This window comes from Acinonyx jubatus, chromosome B3 (genome assembly GCF_027475565.1).
Source record: "Acinonyx jubatus isolate Ajub_Pintada_27869175 chromosome B3, VMU_Ajub_asm_v1.0, whole genome shotgun sequence".
Classification (NCBI taxonomy): Eukaryota; Metazoa; Chordata; class Mammalia; order Carnivora; family Felidae; genus Acinonyx; species Acinonyx jubatus.
The window spans coordinates 30159448-30176723 of record NC_069386.1 but is presented as its reverse complement, the minus strand read 5'-3'; the positions used below and the strand labels follow the sequence as shown (position 1 = coordinate 30176723).

General features: G+C 54.6%; 2 protein-coding genes across 2 annotated transcripts in view; one reads left to right on the top strand and one right to left on the bottom strand.

The window, feature by feature from the left end:
• SNUPN (snurportin 1) overlaps nucleotides 1–5624 on the bottom strand; it is a 35462-nt gene extending 29838 nt beyond the window's left edge. Inside the window, exon 1 of the mRNA XM_015077269.3 lies at nucleotides 5485–5624. The gene's annotated coding sequence lies outside the window, so the exon portion shown is untranslated. The remainder of the gene's footprint in view (nucleotides 1–5484) is intronic.
• Nucleotides 5625–6421: 797 nt separating this feature from the next.
• Nucleotides 6422–15491, top strand: SNX33 (sorting nexin 33). Its single transcript, XM_015077263.3, has 2 exons — nucleotides 6422–7903; nucleotides 13842–15491. Exons 1-2 carry the CDS (start codon nucleotides 6436–6438, stop codon nucleotides 14093–14095), a joined length of 1722 nt encoding a protein of 573 aa, XP_014932749.1. The 5' UTR covers nucleotides 6422–6435; the 3' UTR covers nucleotides 14096–15491.
• The last annotated feature ends 1785 nt before the right edge of the window (nucleotides 15492–17276 follow it).

Sequence of the window (17276 nt, the reverse complement as noted above, 5' to 3'; positions counted from 1 at the left end):
CCAATAGCCGGTTTAAGAAAACATCATCAGGACTATTTCATCTACCTATTCCAGCCACTCCTCCAGCCAGAGGTAATGGTATTTATTCTGAATTCTGTGTTTATTTTTGCTTTTTGTTTAAAAAGAAAAAGTAGTTTTATCATTATACATGCATCTCTAAATACATTGAGAACCTTCTTACTCAGAGTGTAGCCAGTGGACTAGCAAAGAGCTTGTTGGACATGCAGTCTCATTCCTGACCTACAGAATCAAAATCTGCATTTAACAAGATCCCCAGGTAATGTGTGTATACACACTGATTTTGCAGATGTGATTAAATTAATGATTTTGAGATGGTGAGAATATACTCAATTATCTGGATGGGTCCCATGTTATCATAAGGGTCCTTATAAGTGAAAGAGGAAGACTGAAGAGGCAGGGATGGGATGATGAAAGCAGAAGTCTGAGTGATGTGATAGCGGGTTTTAAAGATGAAAGGGAGCCAAGATCAGGGGACTGTGGGCAGCCTCTAGAAGCTGGAAAAGGCAAGGAAACGAATTTTTCCTTAGAGCCTCATGAAGGAACATGGCGCTGCTGACACTTGAGATCCAGTGAGATCCAGTTTGGATTTCTGTAAAGCCATAAGTTTGTGTTGCTTTAAGCCACTAAGTTTGTTGTAAATTGTTACAACTGCAATAGAAAACAAATACAGATTGTTTTTTTTTCTAATTGATTTGAAGATGTTCTTTATGTGTTATGGATATTAATCCTTAGCCACTTATATAAGGAACAAATATCTTCTACCAGTTTGTAGTGTGTCCCCACCCTTCATATTCCCCCAGGCCTCATTCACTTCCATCCTCAATTCTTGCTCAGCATGTCTGCAGTAGGACTCTTGGTTAACTTCCTTCTCTCAGACAATAAACAAAATAAAAAATAAACTATATGTTTTAGCAAGTGATAAGCGCTATGAAACAATTGAGCAGGCTGTAGGAGAGCTTGGGGTGAGGAAGGGCTGTAATTTTATATAGGGCATGTCAGGATAGGTCTTACTGAGAAGGTGATATTTTATAGGGATTTAGCCATGTGGATATCTAGTGGAAGAGTATGTCAGAAAGAGGAAACAGGGCAAATGCCTTGAGACAGGCATGTGCCTGACATGTCGGAAGAGGAGTAACAAAGCCATCCTGGCTGGAGCAGAATGGGCTAGGGAGGGGAGGAAAGGGGGTTCAGATAACAGGTTCATAGGCCTTTGCCTAAGTAAGGACTTTGCTTTTTATGTTTGTGAGATGAGGACACTGAATGGTTTTGAGCAGAGGATTGACATCTAACATATTTTAAATGGATCACTCTGACTGCCATGTTGATAATAGACTGTCAGGAGGCAGAGGTGGAAACAGAGATTGGTTGGACACTGTTGCAGTGATCTGGGTGAGAAAGATGGTGGTTGGGACCAGGAGAGCAGCAGTGAGATGTTGATGTGAGAGGAGACCCAGGATGTAGAGAGTCAAGGATGGCTCCAATTTTGGCCCGAGAAAGTGGAAGAAACTACTCATTACTTGAGATGGGGAAGGCTGCCAAGTAGAACAGGTTTGGGGGGCAATATCCAATATTGCTTGGGACATGTTGGGTTGGAGGTGTCTGTTAGACATCCCAGGGATGTCAAGGAGAAAGACATTTGAGTCTGGAATTCTAGAGAAAGGCCTAGGTTGGAGATTAAAAAATTGAGGTGTTATTGGCAGATAGATGGTGTATCAAGCCAGGGCAAGGTCATCAAAGAAATGAAGATGATAGAAAAGACAAGAGGAGCACTTTCTGTAGTCACTCTAGTTTTAAGAATTATTGGAGGGGCGCCTGGGTGGCTCAGGCAGTTGAGCATCTGACTCTTGATTTCGGCTCAGGTCTTGGAGTTCGTGAGTTTGAGCCCCACGTTGGGCCCTGTGCTGACAGTATGGAGCCTGCTTAGGATTCTGTCTCTCCCTCTCTGTCTGCCCCTCCTCTGCTCTCTAAATAAAAAATAAATAAGTAAATAAGAGAATTGTTGGAGAGAGGATAAACCGGTGAGGTAGATGGAAAACATGGAGAGTATGGTCTCCATAATGCAAGTGAAGAAAGTATATCCAGAGGGAAGGAGTGATCAACCTGGTCCAATGCTACTGAAAGGTTGAGTTAGAGGGGAACTGAGAATAACTATTAGGTCATTGATGACTTTGACCTTGACAAGAATAGTTTCAGTGGAGTGTGAGGGTGAAAGACTGCCTAGAGGGGTTTAAGAAGAGAAAAGGAGGAGAGAAATTATAGGCAGTTAGTACAGATAGCTATTTTGAGGAACTTTGCTCAGGCACGCAAAGAGAAATGGGGCAGTAGCTGGTGGGGGAAGTAGAATTGAGAATCTATTTTTTGAAGATGTGGGTTGACTCTTTCCTCAATACTCACAGCTTGTTGGAGGCCATGCCAGTCTATTCTACCTCCATGAACTCCCAGATTTACTTCTCCCTAGCCCAGCACCCTTGCCCTGTCAGGCTCTCGTCATCTCTTGTCTGCTTTGCCACTGTGTAGTCCAATGTACTCCTGCTGCCACCAGCTCAACCTGGAAACCACTGTTGCAGCTCTGTCTTACTGACTCTTTCCTAAAAGGGGAACGTTGGGTGCTTGGAGGGGGAATGGATGCTGCTTGCCGAGCTTGAATCAGGGTCCCGGCAGGAAAGAGAGAACACACTCCAATTAGAATAATGTGAGAACTGAATAAAGGGACTTTGTCGTAAGGGAGTAGGCAGGGTGTAGGGAAACCACAAAGTGCAGTTTCCTGAGACTAGTAACTAGGGGTCTGCATTACCCTAGGCTTGAAGGTCACTGGAAGGAAGGGAATGGAAGATACCTATACTGGATGGAAATCTCTGTGAGCATCAAGAGAGTTTCCCCCAAGAACCTGGAAATAAGGGTGGTCCCTGAGAGTTAGAAAAACCCACCCAAAACAGGTGTGGGAGTAAATCCAAGATGGTTGGTCTGTGAATGTGTGACTGAGGTGTTTGGGAACCAACTAAAGACTAGGATCCTAGGTGGATGAGCAGACATCCCATTGATTGTATTAAGGGAGCTAATAAAGGTAAAATGTTTACAATGGTGTCTGGCACTAATGAAGTAGTTGCTGTTTTTAGGCCCAGCTTGAAGAGAGGCTATCTGAACCCAAGAGAGATTACAGAGAAGCAGTATCCCAAAAGCAGCTGGGGGAAACATACTTCAGCTCTGGTTGTAGGAGAGACAGGATAACCTGAATCCTTAAGCTCAAGGCTGGCCCTATTGTGGGGGGACAATATCTCAATGTTTCTTGGCTGAAAAACTTGTTACACCATCCCCTCTTCAAGGGGTTTCTAGATTCACTGAGCTAACCTTCTGGTAACTGGGCTTTGTGAGGAGTGGCCCAAATTGCCTTGATCTATTGATGCAAAAATTCAGGTCTACCTGACAGTTGTATTTCTGTGCTGGTAACTATACTTACTGAGGTGAGCGTTTGGTTATGTATATAATTGTCAAATCACTTTGTTGTACATCTGAAACTAATATATTGTATGTCAACCAAACTTTAATTACAAATAAAAATTAAAAAAAAAATTAATACCTGCCCTTCTGGGGTTTGTACATAAGCCTTTATTCAGGTCATATGCCAGCCCTGCATAGGGAATTGGATCTACTCACTGCACCAATGAAATTGGGTTTTGGAGCCAGAGGTCTGCAAATCTCACCCCTCAAAATAGCCGAAGGTGCCACATTTAACAGCTCCACCTTATGCCAATTAATCTGCAACAAGTAGGAAGACAGAATGGAAGGTCTAGCTAGAAGGGGTAGGCAAGTTTCCAGGGCACAGCCAGGAAGAGGAGTAGGGGCTGAAGCTTTTGTCTCACCTTAGGTACCTCCTCCTCCAGGAAGCCTTCCTTGATGCTTGCTCCACCCAGGCTGGGGTAGGTGCCCTCCTATGCACATTGCAGGGTACTTGTCACACTGGGTAGGGGAGTTATCTGTTTACTTGTCCCAACATATCTGAGCTTCTGGAATGTAAGGACAATGTCTTATTTGACTTTGTATCCAGGAGGCCTGATACAGAACTGATTACTCAGTTAATGTTTTCTTGGATGCATGATTTAATGAACGAGACAGACACAGAATAGACGAATTAAGGACAAGAGGGTGGACTGTAAACCCTAGAGGGGGGACACAACCTACTGCCTCCTTGTGTTGTAATCCCCAGTGCCCAGGACAGTGCCTGTTAGTGCCCAAAGTGTTCTGGATGGGCCAACCAAGGGTCAAATCCCCCTTGCCTCTTCCTGGAAGCCTCCGCGGACCACCCCTCTCTCCTTGCTGCTGATGGCCTATAGGAAAAAATCCAGTCTGCGTAAAGCATCACGGAACTGGGTCTTGCCTAAACTTGTTCCCTGTTGCTACATATGTAGGGTCTTGTCTTTCCCTTTGAAGGAAGTCTCCCTTGTCAGCCCTGTCTGGCTAAGGTAGTAGGACCTGTAGCGGCCAGTATCCCAGGCCTCTAAGGCTTCTTTCCAGAGGACGCCGCTGACTCCGGGGCCCACTCTGGGTCCCCCTCCGGAGAACAATCCCTAGGCTGCCCCAAGGCCCAGTGTCGCCCAGCCTCGCCGGAGTGGGGGTGGGGGAGGCAGCGGAGTGGGAGGAGGCGTCGGCGGCGGGTCTCCCTCCTAGCCCTCTTCCTTAACCCCCAACCCCGGGTGTCGGCTCTGGCGCCCTCCTCGCAAGCCCGCACTTCGCAAACTTTCGGAGTTTTCCTCCAGTTGCGTCACGGAAAAGGCAAGAGGGTGACCGAGCCCAGAAGCAAGGCAAGGCGGCGGTGGCGGTGGCGGCGGCGGCGCAGAGCGGAGCTCGAGCCCTTCGGGCGCTAGGTGTTTCCCAGCGAGGGCGGACGGGCGGGGGTCTTGGGGGATCGCGGCCCCCTAGAGCGCTGGTCGCTGTCACCCTCCCACAGCCGGATCTGGGAGCGGGCGAGTGCGGGCGAGCGCCAGAGGGAAAGAAGCGAGGAGTAGGCGGGGACCCCGGCGCCCGAGCCCCAGGCCGCGGGAGGGCGGAGCCGGGCCGTCCCTGCCCAGCCAGGACGCACGGAAGTGCTGTGGAGTTTGCCCAATTCCCCAGCCTGCTTTTCCTCCTTCCCTCCCTCTCCCCACCCCTCCCCCCCCCCCCTCGGCTATTCCCTCCTTTCTCCGGACGCCACCTCCCGGAATCCCTTTTTCTGTTGTTTTGGAGCTAGCTTCTCGCTGGCGGCGCAGAGGGACTGCGAGTGTTGGACGCGGAGGCGGGCTGGGGGTTCAGCCCGCCGCCCACCGGCCGGAGCCCGCGGGGCAGAGCGGAGGACGGACAGCGAGCCGGCCGGGCGCACCATCTGCTCGCCGCAGCGCACTCCCCAAACTCCTGTTGAGTGTGTGCGTGCACGCCAGGGTTGGGGGTCTGTACGACCTGCGCGCTGGGACCGGGTACCGCGGGGATTACCTTTGGACGAGGTCCGTGGACTCAGATCAGGGTCAGCTTCAGGCTCAGAAACTGCTGAGGAAATAGGCAAACAAAAGAGGCCACTCAGCTAGTGGCCAGAAGTCGCCAGAGCGCCTCGTCGCGCCCCCTCCTTCCCTAGGGTGGGGGCCGGCCACTTGGGAGGCGGGGAGAAGGCTCCTGAACCGGCTGGGGGCTGGGGACTGGGGACTGGGTCTGGGGCCGGGGGCCAGGGCCAGAGCCGGGCCAGACCAGGCCAGGCCGCCGGGGTCGACGAGTTGGCGGCCTGTTGTGTAAGCCTCAGTCCTTGTTTTCCCCGGCCTGGCTCGTTGTGAAGCCGGACACATCCACCCTTGGACTAGATTCAAGAGGCTGCTGCTTTTCTCCATGCCCCTCTTGGATTTTCTGGATTTTTGAAAACCCAGTGGCCCAGGAGGAGGAGGAAGAAGGAGGAAGGAGCAGATCTACAGAGGAATGTGAGAGCCTCCCAAGGCCTGAGGAGCCAGAAGGAGCTGGGAGCCAGAGCTGCCCAGGGTTTCTGGAACGGTGGTTTCTGAGTGATTCTCTTCTATTTTAGAACATTGTTCCAGTGGAAAGTGTCAAGCGAATTCTTGCCCTCTCAGAGCTGATTTCTCCGAGTCACTTGACTTTTCTTCTGGGAGTGGAAGGAAGGAGAGACTCCCCGATCTGGGGTTGCCAAGGGAAGAGAGGAGGATTATGGACATGATCCCTCCCTGATCACAGGAGTGTGCTGGGAGACCTAATACTAATAGGGCAGTTAATGGGCAATGGGCATTGTTTTGAATAGTGGGAGGCTGGACAGCATCTGTGGGTGCTGAGACCCCAGCTTAGGTTGCTGACAGACTGAGTTGCTGTGACAGGCCTTGAGCTGCCCGTGCATTCTCAGCTCTGGGCAGGACCCTCTCCTCTTCTTTCTCTACCACGGGTCCAGCCATGGCACTGAAAGGCCGAGCCCTCTATGACTTCCGCAGCGAGAACAAAGAGGAAATCAGCATCCAGCAGGATGAGGACCTGGTCATCTTCAGTGAGACCTCGCTGGATGGCTGGCTGCAGGGCCAGAACAGCCGTGGTGAGACAGGGCTCTTCCCTGCCTCTTACGTAGAGATCATCCGTTCTGGTGCCAGCTCCAATCATGCCGACTATTCCAGCAGCCCAGGCTCTCTGGGCACCCAGGTGAGCTTGTATGACAGCTCCAGTGTGGCCAGTCCTTCCAGGAGTGGTGGTGGTGGTGGCTTCCTCTCGCACCAGGGCAGCTTCGAGGAAGACGATGATGATGACTGGGATGACTGGGACGACGGATGCACAGTGGTGGAGGAGCCTCGGGCCGGTGGGCTGGGCACCAACGGGCACCCCCCTCTCAACCTCTCCTACCCTGGTGCCTACCCCAGCCAGCACATGGCCTACCGGCCCAAGCCACCCCTGGAGCGACAGGACAGCCTGGCATCTGCCAAGCGTGGCAGTGTGGTGGGGCGTAACCTCAACCGTTTCTCGTGCTTCGTGCGCTCTGGGGTGGAGGCCTTTATCCTGGGTGATGTGCCCATGATGGCCAAGATCGCCGAGACATACTCCATTGAAATGGGCCCTCGTGGCCCCCAGTGGAAGGCCAACCCCCACCCGTTTGCCTGTTCAGTGGAGGACCCCACCAAACAGACCAAATTCAAGGGCATCAAAAGCTACATCTCCTACAAGCTCACACCTACCCACGCTGGCTCACCAGTCTACCGGCGCTACAAACACTTCGACTGGCTCTATAACCGCCTGCTGCACAAGTTCACTGTCATCTCCGTTCCCCACCTGCCAGAGAAGCAGGCCACAGGCCGCTTCGAGGAGGACTTTATTGAGAAGCGGAAGCGTCGGCTCATCCTCTGGATGGACCACATGACAAGCCACCCCGTGCTGTCCCAGTATGAGGGCTTCCAGCATTTCCTCAGCTGCCTGGATGACAAGCAGTGGAAGATGGGCAAACGCAGGGCAGAGAAGGATGAGATGGTGGGTGCCAGCTTCCTGCTCACCTTCCAGATCCCCACAGAGCACCAGGACCTGCAGGATGTGGAGGACCGTGTGGACACCTTCAAGGCCTTCAGCAAGAAGATGGACGACAGTGTCCTGCAGCTCAGCACCGTAGCATCAGAGCTGGTGCGCAAGCACGTGGGGGGCTTCCGCAAGGAATTCCAGAAGCTGGGCAATGCCTTCCAGGCCATCAGTCATGCCTTCCAGTTGGACCCCCCCTTTAGCTCCGAGGCCCTCAACAGTGCTATTTCTCACACGGGCCGTACCTATGAAGCTGTGGGTGAGATGTTTGCTGAGCAGCCCAAGAATGACCTCTTCCAGATGCTCGACACGCTCTCTCTCTACCAGGGCCTGCTCTCCAACTTCCCTGACATCATCCACCTGCAGAAAGGTAAGAGCCAGAGTGGGCAAGAGACCCTTGCTAAGTCTGCGCTCTGCTGGGCACTGGGGATATGAGGATGGCCTAGAGGAATGGAGCAGCCCATCTAGTCTTTCTGTCTCATTCATTCATTCAACAGTGCGTCAAGCATCTGCTGTGTGGCTAGGTGTAAGGAGATATTATTGTTCCTGGTCAGCTCTGGTTGCTGACCTCATGAAGCTCGCTGTTTACCTTTTGTTGTCCATTTGTTTGATCGTGCCTTCATTTTTTCTGTTTCTGTCTCATTTGCTCATCTATCCATTTATGTGCCGAGCCCATCAAGGTATCAGGCTGAGTCTGGGAACGCGGAGATGACCGAGGCCCAGGCCTTGCCCTTGAGGAGCACACAGGCTTACGGGGGCCACAGACACAGATAACAAGAGCACAGAGTGGGGCCTGCCTTCCCGCTCCTCACAAGTTCCACTCCCTGCCCTTGAGGCTTCAGAGCCTGGTCTCCCTGCTGCATGCCCTATATGTGAGCTCCCTGTCTGTGTGCGGGAGGCCCCCTGTCCCCGCTTTGCAGATGAAGAAGCTGGTGTCCTAGAAGAGTGGTTGCACAGGGAGTCCCTGGCCCAGCTGAGACTGTCCCTTCCTCCTTCGCCTCCCCAAGGACACGTCCCTGTTGGCCAATTCCCAAGCCCAGCTGTGTTTTCAGTTCTCATGGCCCCCCTCTGTGGGGGAGGGACAGGATGGGCCTCTGTCTGTTAATGTTGGGCTGTCAAGGAACTGCCAGGGAAGTGACTCATCTCGGGTCACCTAGGGGCACCCGGGCTGGTCTAGGGGAGGAACAGGGGTCCAGGGCACTACCCACATGGCCCCTCTAACTCCTCCTTCCTGAGCCTGGATTCTCTTGCCTGAGCAGTGAGTTAGGGGCTGACCTGGCAGGTGGCTGAGTCCTGGGGACCACAGGCAGGGCAGATGTCAGGAGAGAGGTGTGGTCCTCCCCGGGGCTGCTTGGTAACTCAGGAAGAACGTCTGCAGGGCGTGGGGCTGGCTCCCTGGCCCCTAGGCCCTGAGGTCAGGCCTGGCTTGGTGCTGAGTTTTCCTCTGGGTGGGGCCAGGAGGCAGACCTCTGGACTGAGCCTGGGGGACAGCAAACACTAAGCTCTGCCTCAGTATCCAGGAGAGTCGGGAGTAAGCCAGCCCTGCTCTACTTTCCCGGGAGATTGACTTCTAGAACTTATCCAGCTCCTGGGCTCCTTTCTCCTCTCACTTTCTCTTCCTGCTTTCCATCTCTGCCCTTTTTCCTCACCTCTACATTCCTATCCTCCTCCCCTCTTCTATCAGCTTCAGGAGACATGTGGGGACTGTGTCCTCCATCTGCTGTGTGTTCCTGGGAAGTGCCTTCCCCTCTCTGGGCCTTAGGTTCCTGATCTAGAAAACAAGGGAGGGTAGATCTAGTGAGCTCTCAGGCCTCCAAGGGGGTGAAGACAGGAGACTTCTGGGGAGGGTCTGGTTGAAAACAGAGTGATGCCTTAGAGCTGAGTCTGAGCTCTAGGGCTGGGACGTGGCTGGCAGGCTGGGGCCCAGTGGGGCAAGTGTTTCCCTGGGCGGAAGTGGAGCCACTCTCGCTGCTGTGCTACGGCCTGGGAAAGCTGGTTCAGCCAGCTCCTCGGATGGCATGTTTCTGTGTGGGCAGTGGCAGGGGAAAGCAGGGGCACAGTGATGAAACAGCTGCCCCTGTGCAGTTGCTGGGGACCTCGCCCTGGGCAGAGCTGGGGGGAGGAAGGCAATCCCATACCCAGCCAGAGTTCCCAGGCTTGTACTGAAGCAGGAAGAAGTAAAGCTGGATGGGCTTTTCTGATTCTGGGGCAGGGAGACAGAGCTGAGAGGGCTTCTACCTGAGGTCTTTCTGAGAGTGTGGGCCCAACAGGCCTCTGGGCTGGTGCATTCAACCTTAGGCAGAGGCTAATCCATCTTCTCTCACCCTGAGGACTCCTCCTCAATAGACCAAGCCCATTGGGCTTACTCTTCCTTCTTCTGGGCTTTGCATTGCTACTCCTAGGCCTGTGGTCGGGCAAGTTAGGGAGAGAGGCTTGGAATCTGGCTGAGACAGAATTGGGCAGGTTTGGGGGACCACAGCCTGATGGGGGGAGGAGGGGTTCCATGCTGGCAGTGTGGGTGGAACCCTTTCTCAGAGAAAGGAGCAGGAAAGTTGGGCCTTGGGTCCCTAGAATTCTACCTAGTCTGTCTGGACATCTGAAAGATGGTAAGAGTGTGGCAGAGGCCATGGAAGAAAGCTGATGGGAGGCTCAGGTGGAATCAGGAGACCAAGATTTGGACAAATGTTGCCTCTGAGATGACTGTGAGAGCGTTATCTCCCCTCAGTGTCCACCTTAGTAAAATGGGTCATGGAGCCTGATTGGCACTGAGATGAAGCCCACCAGTCTGTCTGCCCACTGGCCCGGGCCCTGGAGCTCAGTCCAGGAGTCTCCTAAGAGGAATAACCGTATAATTAACCATCTAAGCCAGGGAAGTTTTGGGGATGAAGGGGGCCCTAGTAATAGTTACCCTGGGATCTGGGATAAGGGGAAACAGTGACCGTCCAGGGCCCCTACCTGAGAGCCAGCCAGGGTAGGGCTATGTCCTAAGGCTCAGCACAAGCCAGGGAGGTTACAATAAGGTGGGATGATATGCAGAGCAGGAATTGGGGCCCAGGGGTGTCTGACTGCACAGCCCAGGCTGTTTCCCCTGTGCCTGACAGATGGGGTAAGGAGCTCCCCCAGGGATATGTGCATGAGCCAGAAGGGGAAGGACGAGGGAGGCTTGGGTGCTTTAGCACTGCTAACTCAGCTGGCAGCCTTGCTGGGCCGGAAGCAGGCCCAGGGCTGCAGAACATACGTGGAGGGACCATGGGAGTCACAGGTTGGCCAAGGTAGAATGTCCCCTGCAGGACCAAGTGCTTGTCTGGGTCCGACAAGCACTTGAGTGGGTCCGAACCCTGTGTTCTGGGCCATCACCTAACCCTCTCTCTCCCTCCCCTCCTAGGCTTCCATAAATAAAGAGAATCATATTGCTACAAGCCCCCTTATAGCAATCACTGAGAAACTCACTGAGAAGCAGTCCGCACACGCTTGCGCATATCCTCTTGAGCTCTTATTCTGTCAGGTGCCATCCTAAGTGCTTTATACAGACGAGTTCAAGTTAAACCTCAACTATGCTATAGGGCAGGCACCATTATCCCATTTTTCCAAGAGTACTATACCACCAAGGGCAGTTGTCAGCAGCATCAGATCTGGTCTGGCCTGTCCCTTTTGACACCTGAGAAACCTCCAGCCCAGCAAGAGCAGTGGCTTGCTGGAGGTGACACAGCTGAGACTAGGACTCAGACCTCTTGTCCCTGACCTGGGTGGGGGCCGGGTAATTACCTCCGAGAGGTGGGGACAACATGGATTAAGGTAGGATCTTAGGAAATATGTCTGGGACCCTGGGGCTCTGAAGCTTCAGCCTCCTTTCCTGGTTCATAGGATCCGGCCTATAGGACACCTGCCAGGGCAGGAGGCTCCCCTGGGTCCTCAGCTCTCAGGTTGAGTCCTACATGGAATGTAGCAGGGATGCTAGACAGGCCTGAGCCCTGACTCCCAGCCTGTCTCTGGGGTACGTTAGTGTTAGCTAGTCCCGGCCCCAGATCTGAGTCACAGGGTGGAGAGGTGACAGATAGCAGGGTGGGACCTCTGCCCCCCCCCCCCCCCAGGCAGCTTTTGTCCCCCATCTTTGGCTCCCTGCCTGTCTGTGGATACCTAGCAGTTGCAGTAGATTTGTTTCTATTATTTGGGCCTCTGTCTCCTCATCAACAAAAGGAGCCTTTCTTTCCTCCAAGGCCAGAAAAGCCCTCTTGAATACAGGTCCACCCTTAGTGCACTGAGATTTTTTCAGGCAGGTGGAATCCAGGCTAGTTAGTGTCTCCTTTTCAGGTAGGATCCTTGTCGTTGTCTGGGGGCCCCACACAAATGGGGTGGCTGGGTATGAACCCTCTGCAGTAGAAGCAGTATCCACTGAGGAGGGGTATGTCTGGGCCAGGCATCCCCCGTGTGAGGGGCATGAAGGAGGCTGGGAGCCCCTAGGCAAGTCCTTCTGTCAGGGCCTCGGTTTCCTCTGTACAGTAGTGGGGTAGGGGTGGGGGTGGAGGGTGGGCAGCTGGCATCTAGGGCCTCTTTAGCTCTGACGTCTCTTATCGGGTCCTCATCCTGGGCCTTGGGCTGAGCCCTCTTCTGCTGCCCAGGTCTGGCCAGCGGGGCTGGAACAGGAGGCGGGAGGTGGCTCAAGGAAGGTGGCAGAAGGACTGAGTGGGTTGGGAACTGGTGACTGCAGAGTTCTTCTGAGTGCTGTGTGAGCGGCCCTGGAGATTCTCCAGACTTGCGACTGTCTACCCCAGATGCCATTATTAGCCAGTTAGCCGTGCACTTGCTAACTAATATGCAACTACTTGCATAACTGCTTGTTAACTACTCCTTCTAAATCCTTCTGGAGTTATTTCCAGCATGTAGAGCCCTGGGCCTGACATACAGTGAATGACCAAAAAAAGGGATCTTGAATGCGTCGGACATCTTGAGTGAGAGTAAAAAGAGTACATCTTCAAGGCCCCCGGCATGCTGTTGGTGTGCCCTGGATGCTTTTGAAGTGCCCGGGGGTGTTCTCTCCTCCGTGCCAACCCTGCCCACAGCCTTACTCTTCTGCGCACAGTGGATTCCCTGCAGCCCCGCGAGGAGTTCGTGCCAGGCACAGGCGAACTGCCTCCTCCTCCCGGCACCTGTCCCCACTGCCTTTGATGCACAATTAGTCAAGTGCCTGTTAATTCAGAGCTGAAATTCATTCACCAACTGCTTGCTGATTCATTCAGATCTTCTAAATTGGATCCCCTGCCCAGGTTCATCCCCCGTCCCCCATCTGTCACCTGGTTATGACTAGGGCTTCCTCTGGTCCCTTTAGGCTGGTGTGGGGAGGGGCTGGGCCCGTTTGTGGGGAGACGCACACAAAAGAAAACTCCAGGTGGCCTGTGAGGTGCTGTTTTAGAATCAATAGTGTGATGGGGGTGGGGAGAAGCCTGGAGAGGGGTCCAGAGGCATTCTGCCTTGGTACTGGGGGAGGCTCTGGTGTGGAGGTGGCCCCTGAGCCTGTTGGGGAGCCTTAAATTGTGTGTAGAGATCTAGCAGGTGGAGGTGCAAAGGTAGGAAAGAGCAGGGTGAGTTTGATGAACATGGGGCCAATTCCCAGAGGACCTCACAGCTAGGAGAATAGGCATGGGCTTTGATCTGTAAGCAGTGGGGGCCGGGTGGGGGGGCGGTTCTGGAGCTTTGAGTGCCCAGCTTGGCTGCTCTTCAGGTACCACAGAGAACCTCTCAGAGTCTGGGCCTGAGGTGGGAGCCCCTTAGGAGCCCCTTATAGTAGTTCAGTGAGGAACAGGTTGAATCAGCTCAGCAGACATGTACCGAGTGGGCTCTCCTGTGGGCTAAGCTTTGTCCTGGGTGCCGGAGACATTGAGCTCACAGACCAGAGGAAGGCAGGCGGAGCAGCCACAGGGTGGTAAGAGCGGGGCAGATGAAAGCCCTGGGAATGCTGGGAAGTACCTAATGTGGTGGGGGGAAGGCTTCCTGGAGGAGGTGATGTCTGAGCTGATCAGGAGCCAGTGTGAGAGACGATGCTTCTGTTGGATAAAGACAGCCCTGTCCTGGAACAATGTACAGCCAGCAGGGCTGTGACAGTCTGGGTGTTGTGGGCTGTTGGCAGTGCCCCAGGTTTGGAGGGGAGTTGAGCTGGATGGAGGTGAGGGTTTGGGGAGGGTTTGTCCTGGTGGAGACACCAGGTGGAGGGTGGATAGCGCTCATGAGGGGGCTCACGGAGGGTATAGGGAGCAAATGGGGGAGACCAGAGCCCTAACTTCCCTTGTCCTCCTCCACTGTGCCCGTGCCAGGCGCCTTCGCCAAGGTGAAGGAGAGCCAACGCATGAGTGACGAGGGCCGCATGGCACAGGACGAGGCAGATGGCATTCGTAGGCGCTGCCGCGTGGTGGGCTTCGCCCTGCAGGCTGAAATGAACCACTTCCACCAGCGCCGTGAGCTCGACTTCAAGCACATGATGCAGAACTACCTGCGCCAGCAGATCCTCTTCTACCAGCGGGTAGGCCAGCAGCTGGAGAAGACGCTGCGCATGTATGACAACCTCTGATCATGTGTACCTGGCCCCCACCCTGCCCCCGGGCCTGGTCGCCGCAGCACACTCCGCTCTCTTGATCTCCCCACACCAGCAGTGGCTGGGAGGGGATGGGGTGGGCTTTGGAGGAGTCCTGGGTACCCCCGGGGAAGTCTCCCAGCCCTTAGAGGTAGGGGCACAGAAGGGGTGAGAGTGGGGTCAGGAAGCTTCTGGGCTGAGGTCTGGGCTGCTGGTCAGTTGCTTGAGGCCGGGCCACAGTCTTAGCCTCCCCTAGAACCTACAGTACTCGCTCACCTGGCTACCACCCCCTCGTTCATTCAGCAGGCACCAGGGCCTGCTGCAGCTCCGGGTCAGATGCTGGGCACCCGGGACTGCGACATGCCTGCCCTCAGGGAGTCCCCAGTAGAGGTAGGGTCAGACACAGAAACAGATGAGGGCAATGCAGAATGATTGATGGTAAATAAGGGGTTCCTGGGAGCTTAAAGAAAGAACCACTCATTCTGTTGGTCAGGAAAGGCTCCATAGAGTAGGTGATATTTGAGTAGTGTTTTGGAGAATGACAAAGACCTGCCAGACAGTAAATGGGGACAGTAGATGAGAGATGGGGTGGGGGGGGGGGGGAAAGACATTCAGAAGAGAGGAATAGCATGGGCAAGGGTGTGGAGGAATGAAAACACCCCCTCCTCCCACCTTTACTTTTCCCAAGTAAGTTTCGTGCCCCCTCGGTGGAGATTCTGGACTGTGTGATAGAGGGGAGGGATCTTCTTGCTCCTGTGTCCCTGTCCCTGCCTCACCTTGTCCCCTCTGGAGGAGCTGTGGGCCAACTCCCTCCTGTCTCCCCTCCACCTGCTGAGCCTCCATTACCCCTTGGCTAGGGGACCATGCAGCATCTTTACCCTGGGCTCAAGGTGCTGAGACAGGCCACTGACCCCAGGACGTTGGTGGCACCTTCCTGGAAAGGACACCCAGAAGTTACCAGATATTTGAGTTCACCAGCAATAGCTCTCCACATTCCGAGCAGGCTCGGGCCCCAGGCTTCCAGGGTCCTCAGACCCAGTGACTCCCGGAACCCTTCCTGTGGCACAGAGGGAAGGCCAAGGGGAAAAAGACGGGCTGGCTTGCCCACTGCTCCAGAAGCCCTGGGCCTGCACGCCCACGGCCAGCCTCACTGTGATGTCAGCCCCAGCTCCCTCCCTGGCCAGGTTGTGCTGTCTCCCACCCGTGTTTACATCCTCCAGGGGGCTACTCCTTCCCCCTAGGCCTGGGCATGGGCCAGCTGTGGGTTGGGGGAACTGATAGGTGCCACTGCTGGCCCCCCCTTGGGAGGTCATGGCCACTCCTGGCTCCTGCTGCTTGAATCTTTTTTCTTTCTTGTTTTCTTGATAAACCTTTTGCAATTAAGATAACAAAAGCATGGCTTTTTTGTTTGGATCCTGCAGGGATTGAGTGTGGGGGAAGGATGGAACCCTAAGTTTCCCTGGGAGCTATTGGATTATAAGGTTATGTTGGGCACAAAACCTCTAAAATTTGGGGGAGGACTGTGCTGGTGGCAGGTGCTGGCTGGGGAGCTAGAGGTGGCCATGGGCCCCAGCCGGACTCACACCCCTCCCAGACCTCACTCTCCTCATCTCTCAAATGGGTGGAGTCCTGCTAGGGTTTGGCTGTGCTCTGTGATTTCAGACTGAGGGTTGCCTGAGGAAGGGATAGGAGGCCATGCCCCACACAATCTAATTGTTCCTCTCCCCAGGGAGGCATGCTCCAGCTTTGCCCTCAGGAAAGCCCTGGTCCAGGAGAGGTGGGAGGGGACTCAGAAATTGTGTCCTTCCCCAAAGAGTCCCGGGTGTCCAGGCCGGGGGTGGCTTCCGTGCTGGAAACCAAGGAGGTCCTCCCCAGCGGGGCCCTCAGCGGTGTCCCAGTCAGTATGAGCAGGAATCAATGGGAAGGAGGGCAAGGGGGACCCGGTGGAGGGAGGGCTGGTAGGTTTGGGGCCTCAAGGGAGGCTTTGGCCAGGCCAGGGGCCCAGGGAGCTTGTGGCAGTGAGAGGGGGGTAAGGAATGGCCAGTGCAGTGGGGAAAGGGCAGCAAAAGCTCTCCGTTCAGGGCAGAGCACCCTCTGGCCCTAGGTCAAAATTAGGTCAGATTTGGGACTTTCTGTGGAATTTTCCCCTCCCTCCTCCCTGCCCTCCTTCCTTCATTTTCCAACCCACCCAAGGACCTTCCCGCCCTCAACCTCTTCCCAGCTTTGACCTCCAAGCAGCCTTCTGTAGAGGGAACTCTGACCACAATGGGGGAGTCTCCTTACTGAGGCCAGTCTGGGTAGGAGTGGTGGGAATTCCTTTCTTAACCCACAGTGCCTGGAAAGTTCCCTGTTTGTGCTTCCTGCCCTGGGAATAGCACGACCCTCTTGTGTCCCTTTCTTTAGAGGGGGAGCCACCTCCCATGCCTCCCAGCCTTAGGGTGAGGGAAGCAGTCTGACATTTTTCTCAGGAGGGGCTTGGACCTAGGAGGAGAGTCCAAATGTGAAGTCTTGGGACTGGCCAGGTCTATGCTGTAGGCATCCTGAGATCTCTAGGCTGGGGCAGGCCCATGTATAGTGGGGAGTGAGGATGTCACAGCCATTCTCTCTGTTTCTTTGTGTCTCTGTGTAGCTTGAGGTATTGGGGGTGGGGTGTGTGTGTGTGTGGTGGGTGGAATTTGAGATGGATTTGGGCTGACTGGAGCCCTTTCAGCAGGGCCTTGGGGGACCGGCAGGGGGGGTGGGGGAGCATCCTGGTGGTGGCAGAGGCTGCTGGCTGGCCTCGGTCACATGCCAGGCAGATGTTCCAGACTGAGCTGGGCCCAACTGCCTCCAATTCCCTCCCTCACTTTGCTCTGAGGGGGTTGGAGAACAAGGCCCCTCTTTCTGCCCTGGGCAGCTATCAGGACCTGGGGTGGGGGTGATGAGCCCTGATCCCTGGTCTTGGCCCAGCCCAGGAAAGGAGTTTGCTTTGTGGCCACATGTGGGGGTTGGGGATGGAGGCAGCCCTCAGATCCTGCATCCTGGCTCCCGGACACACCGGAAGGCCATGAACTGCTATGCCACGGCAGTGCCACGACTGGAGCAGAGCCAAGCCTGCGTGAGGCAGGCCGACAGGTAGTTCCGGATCCAGCTGAGCACCCCTCCTCCTTCCCGTGGCACTGCCATGTAGCCAGCCACA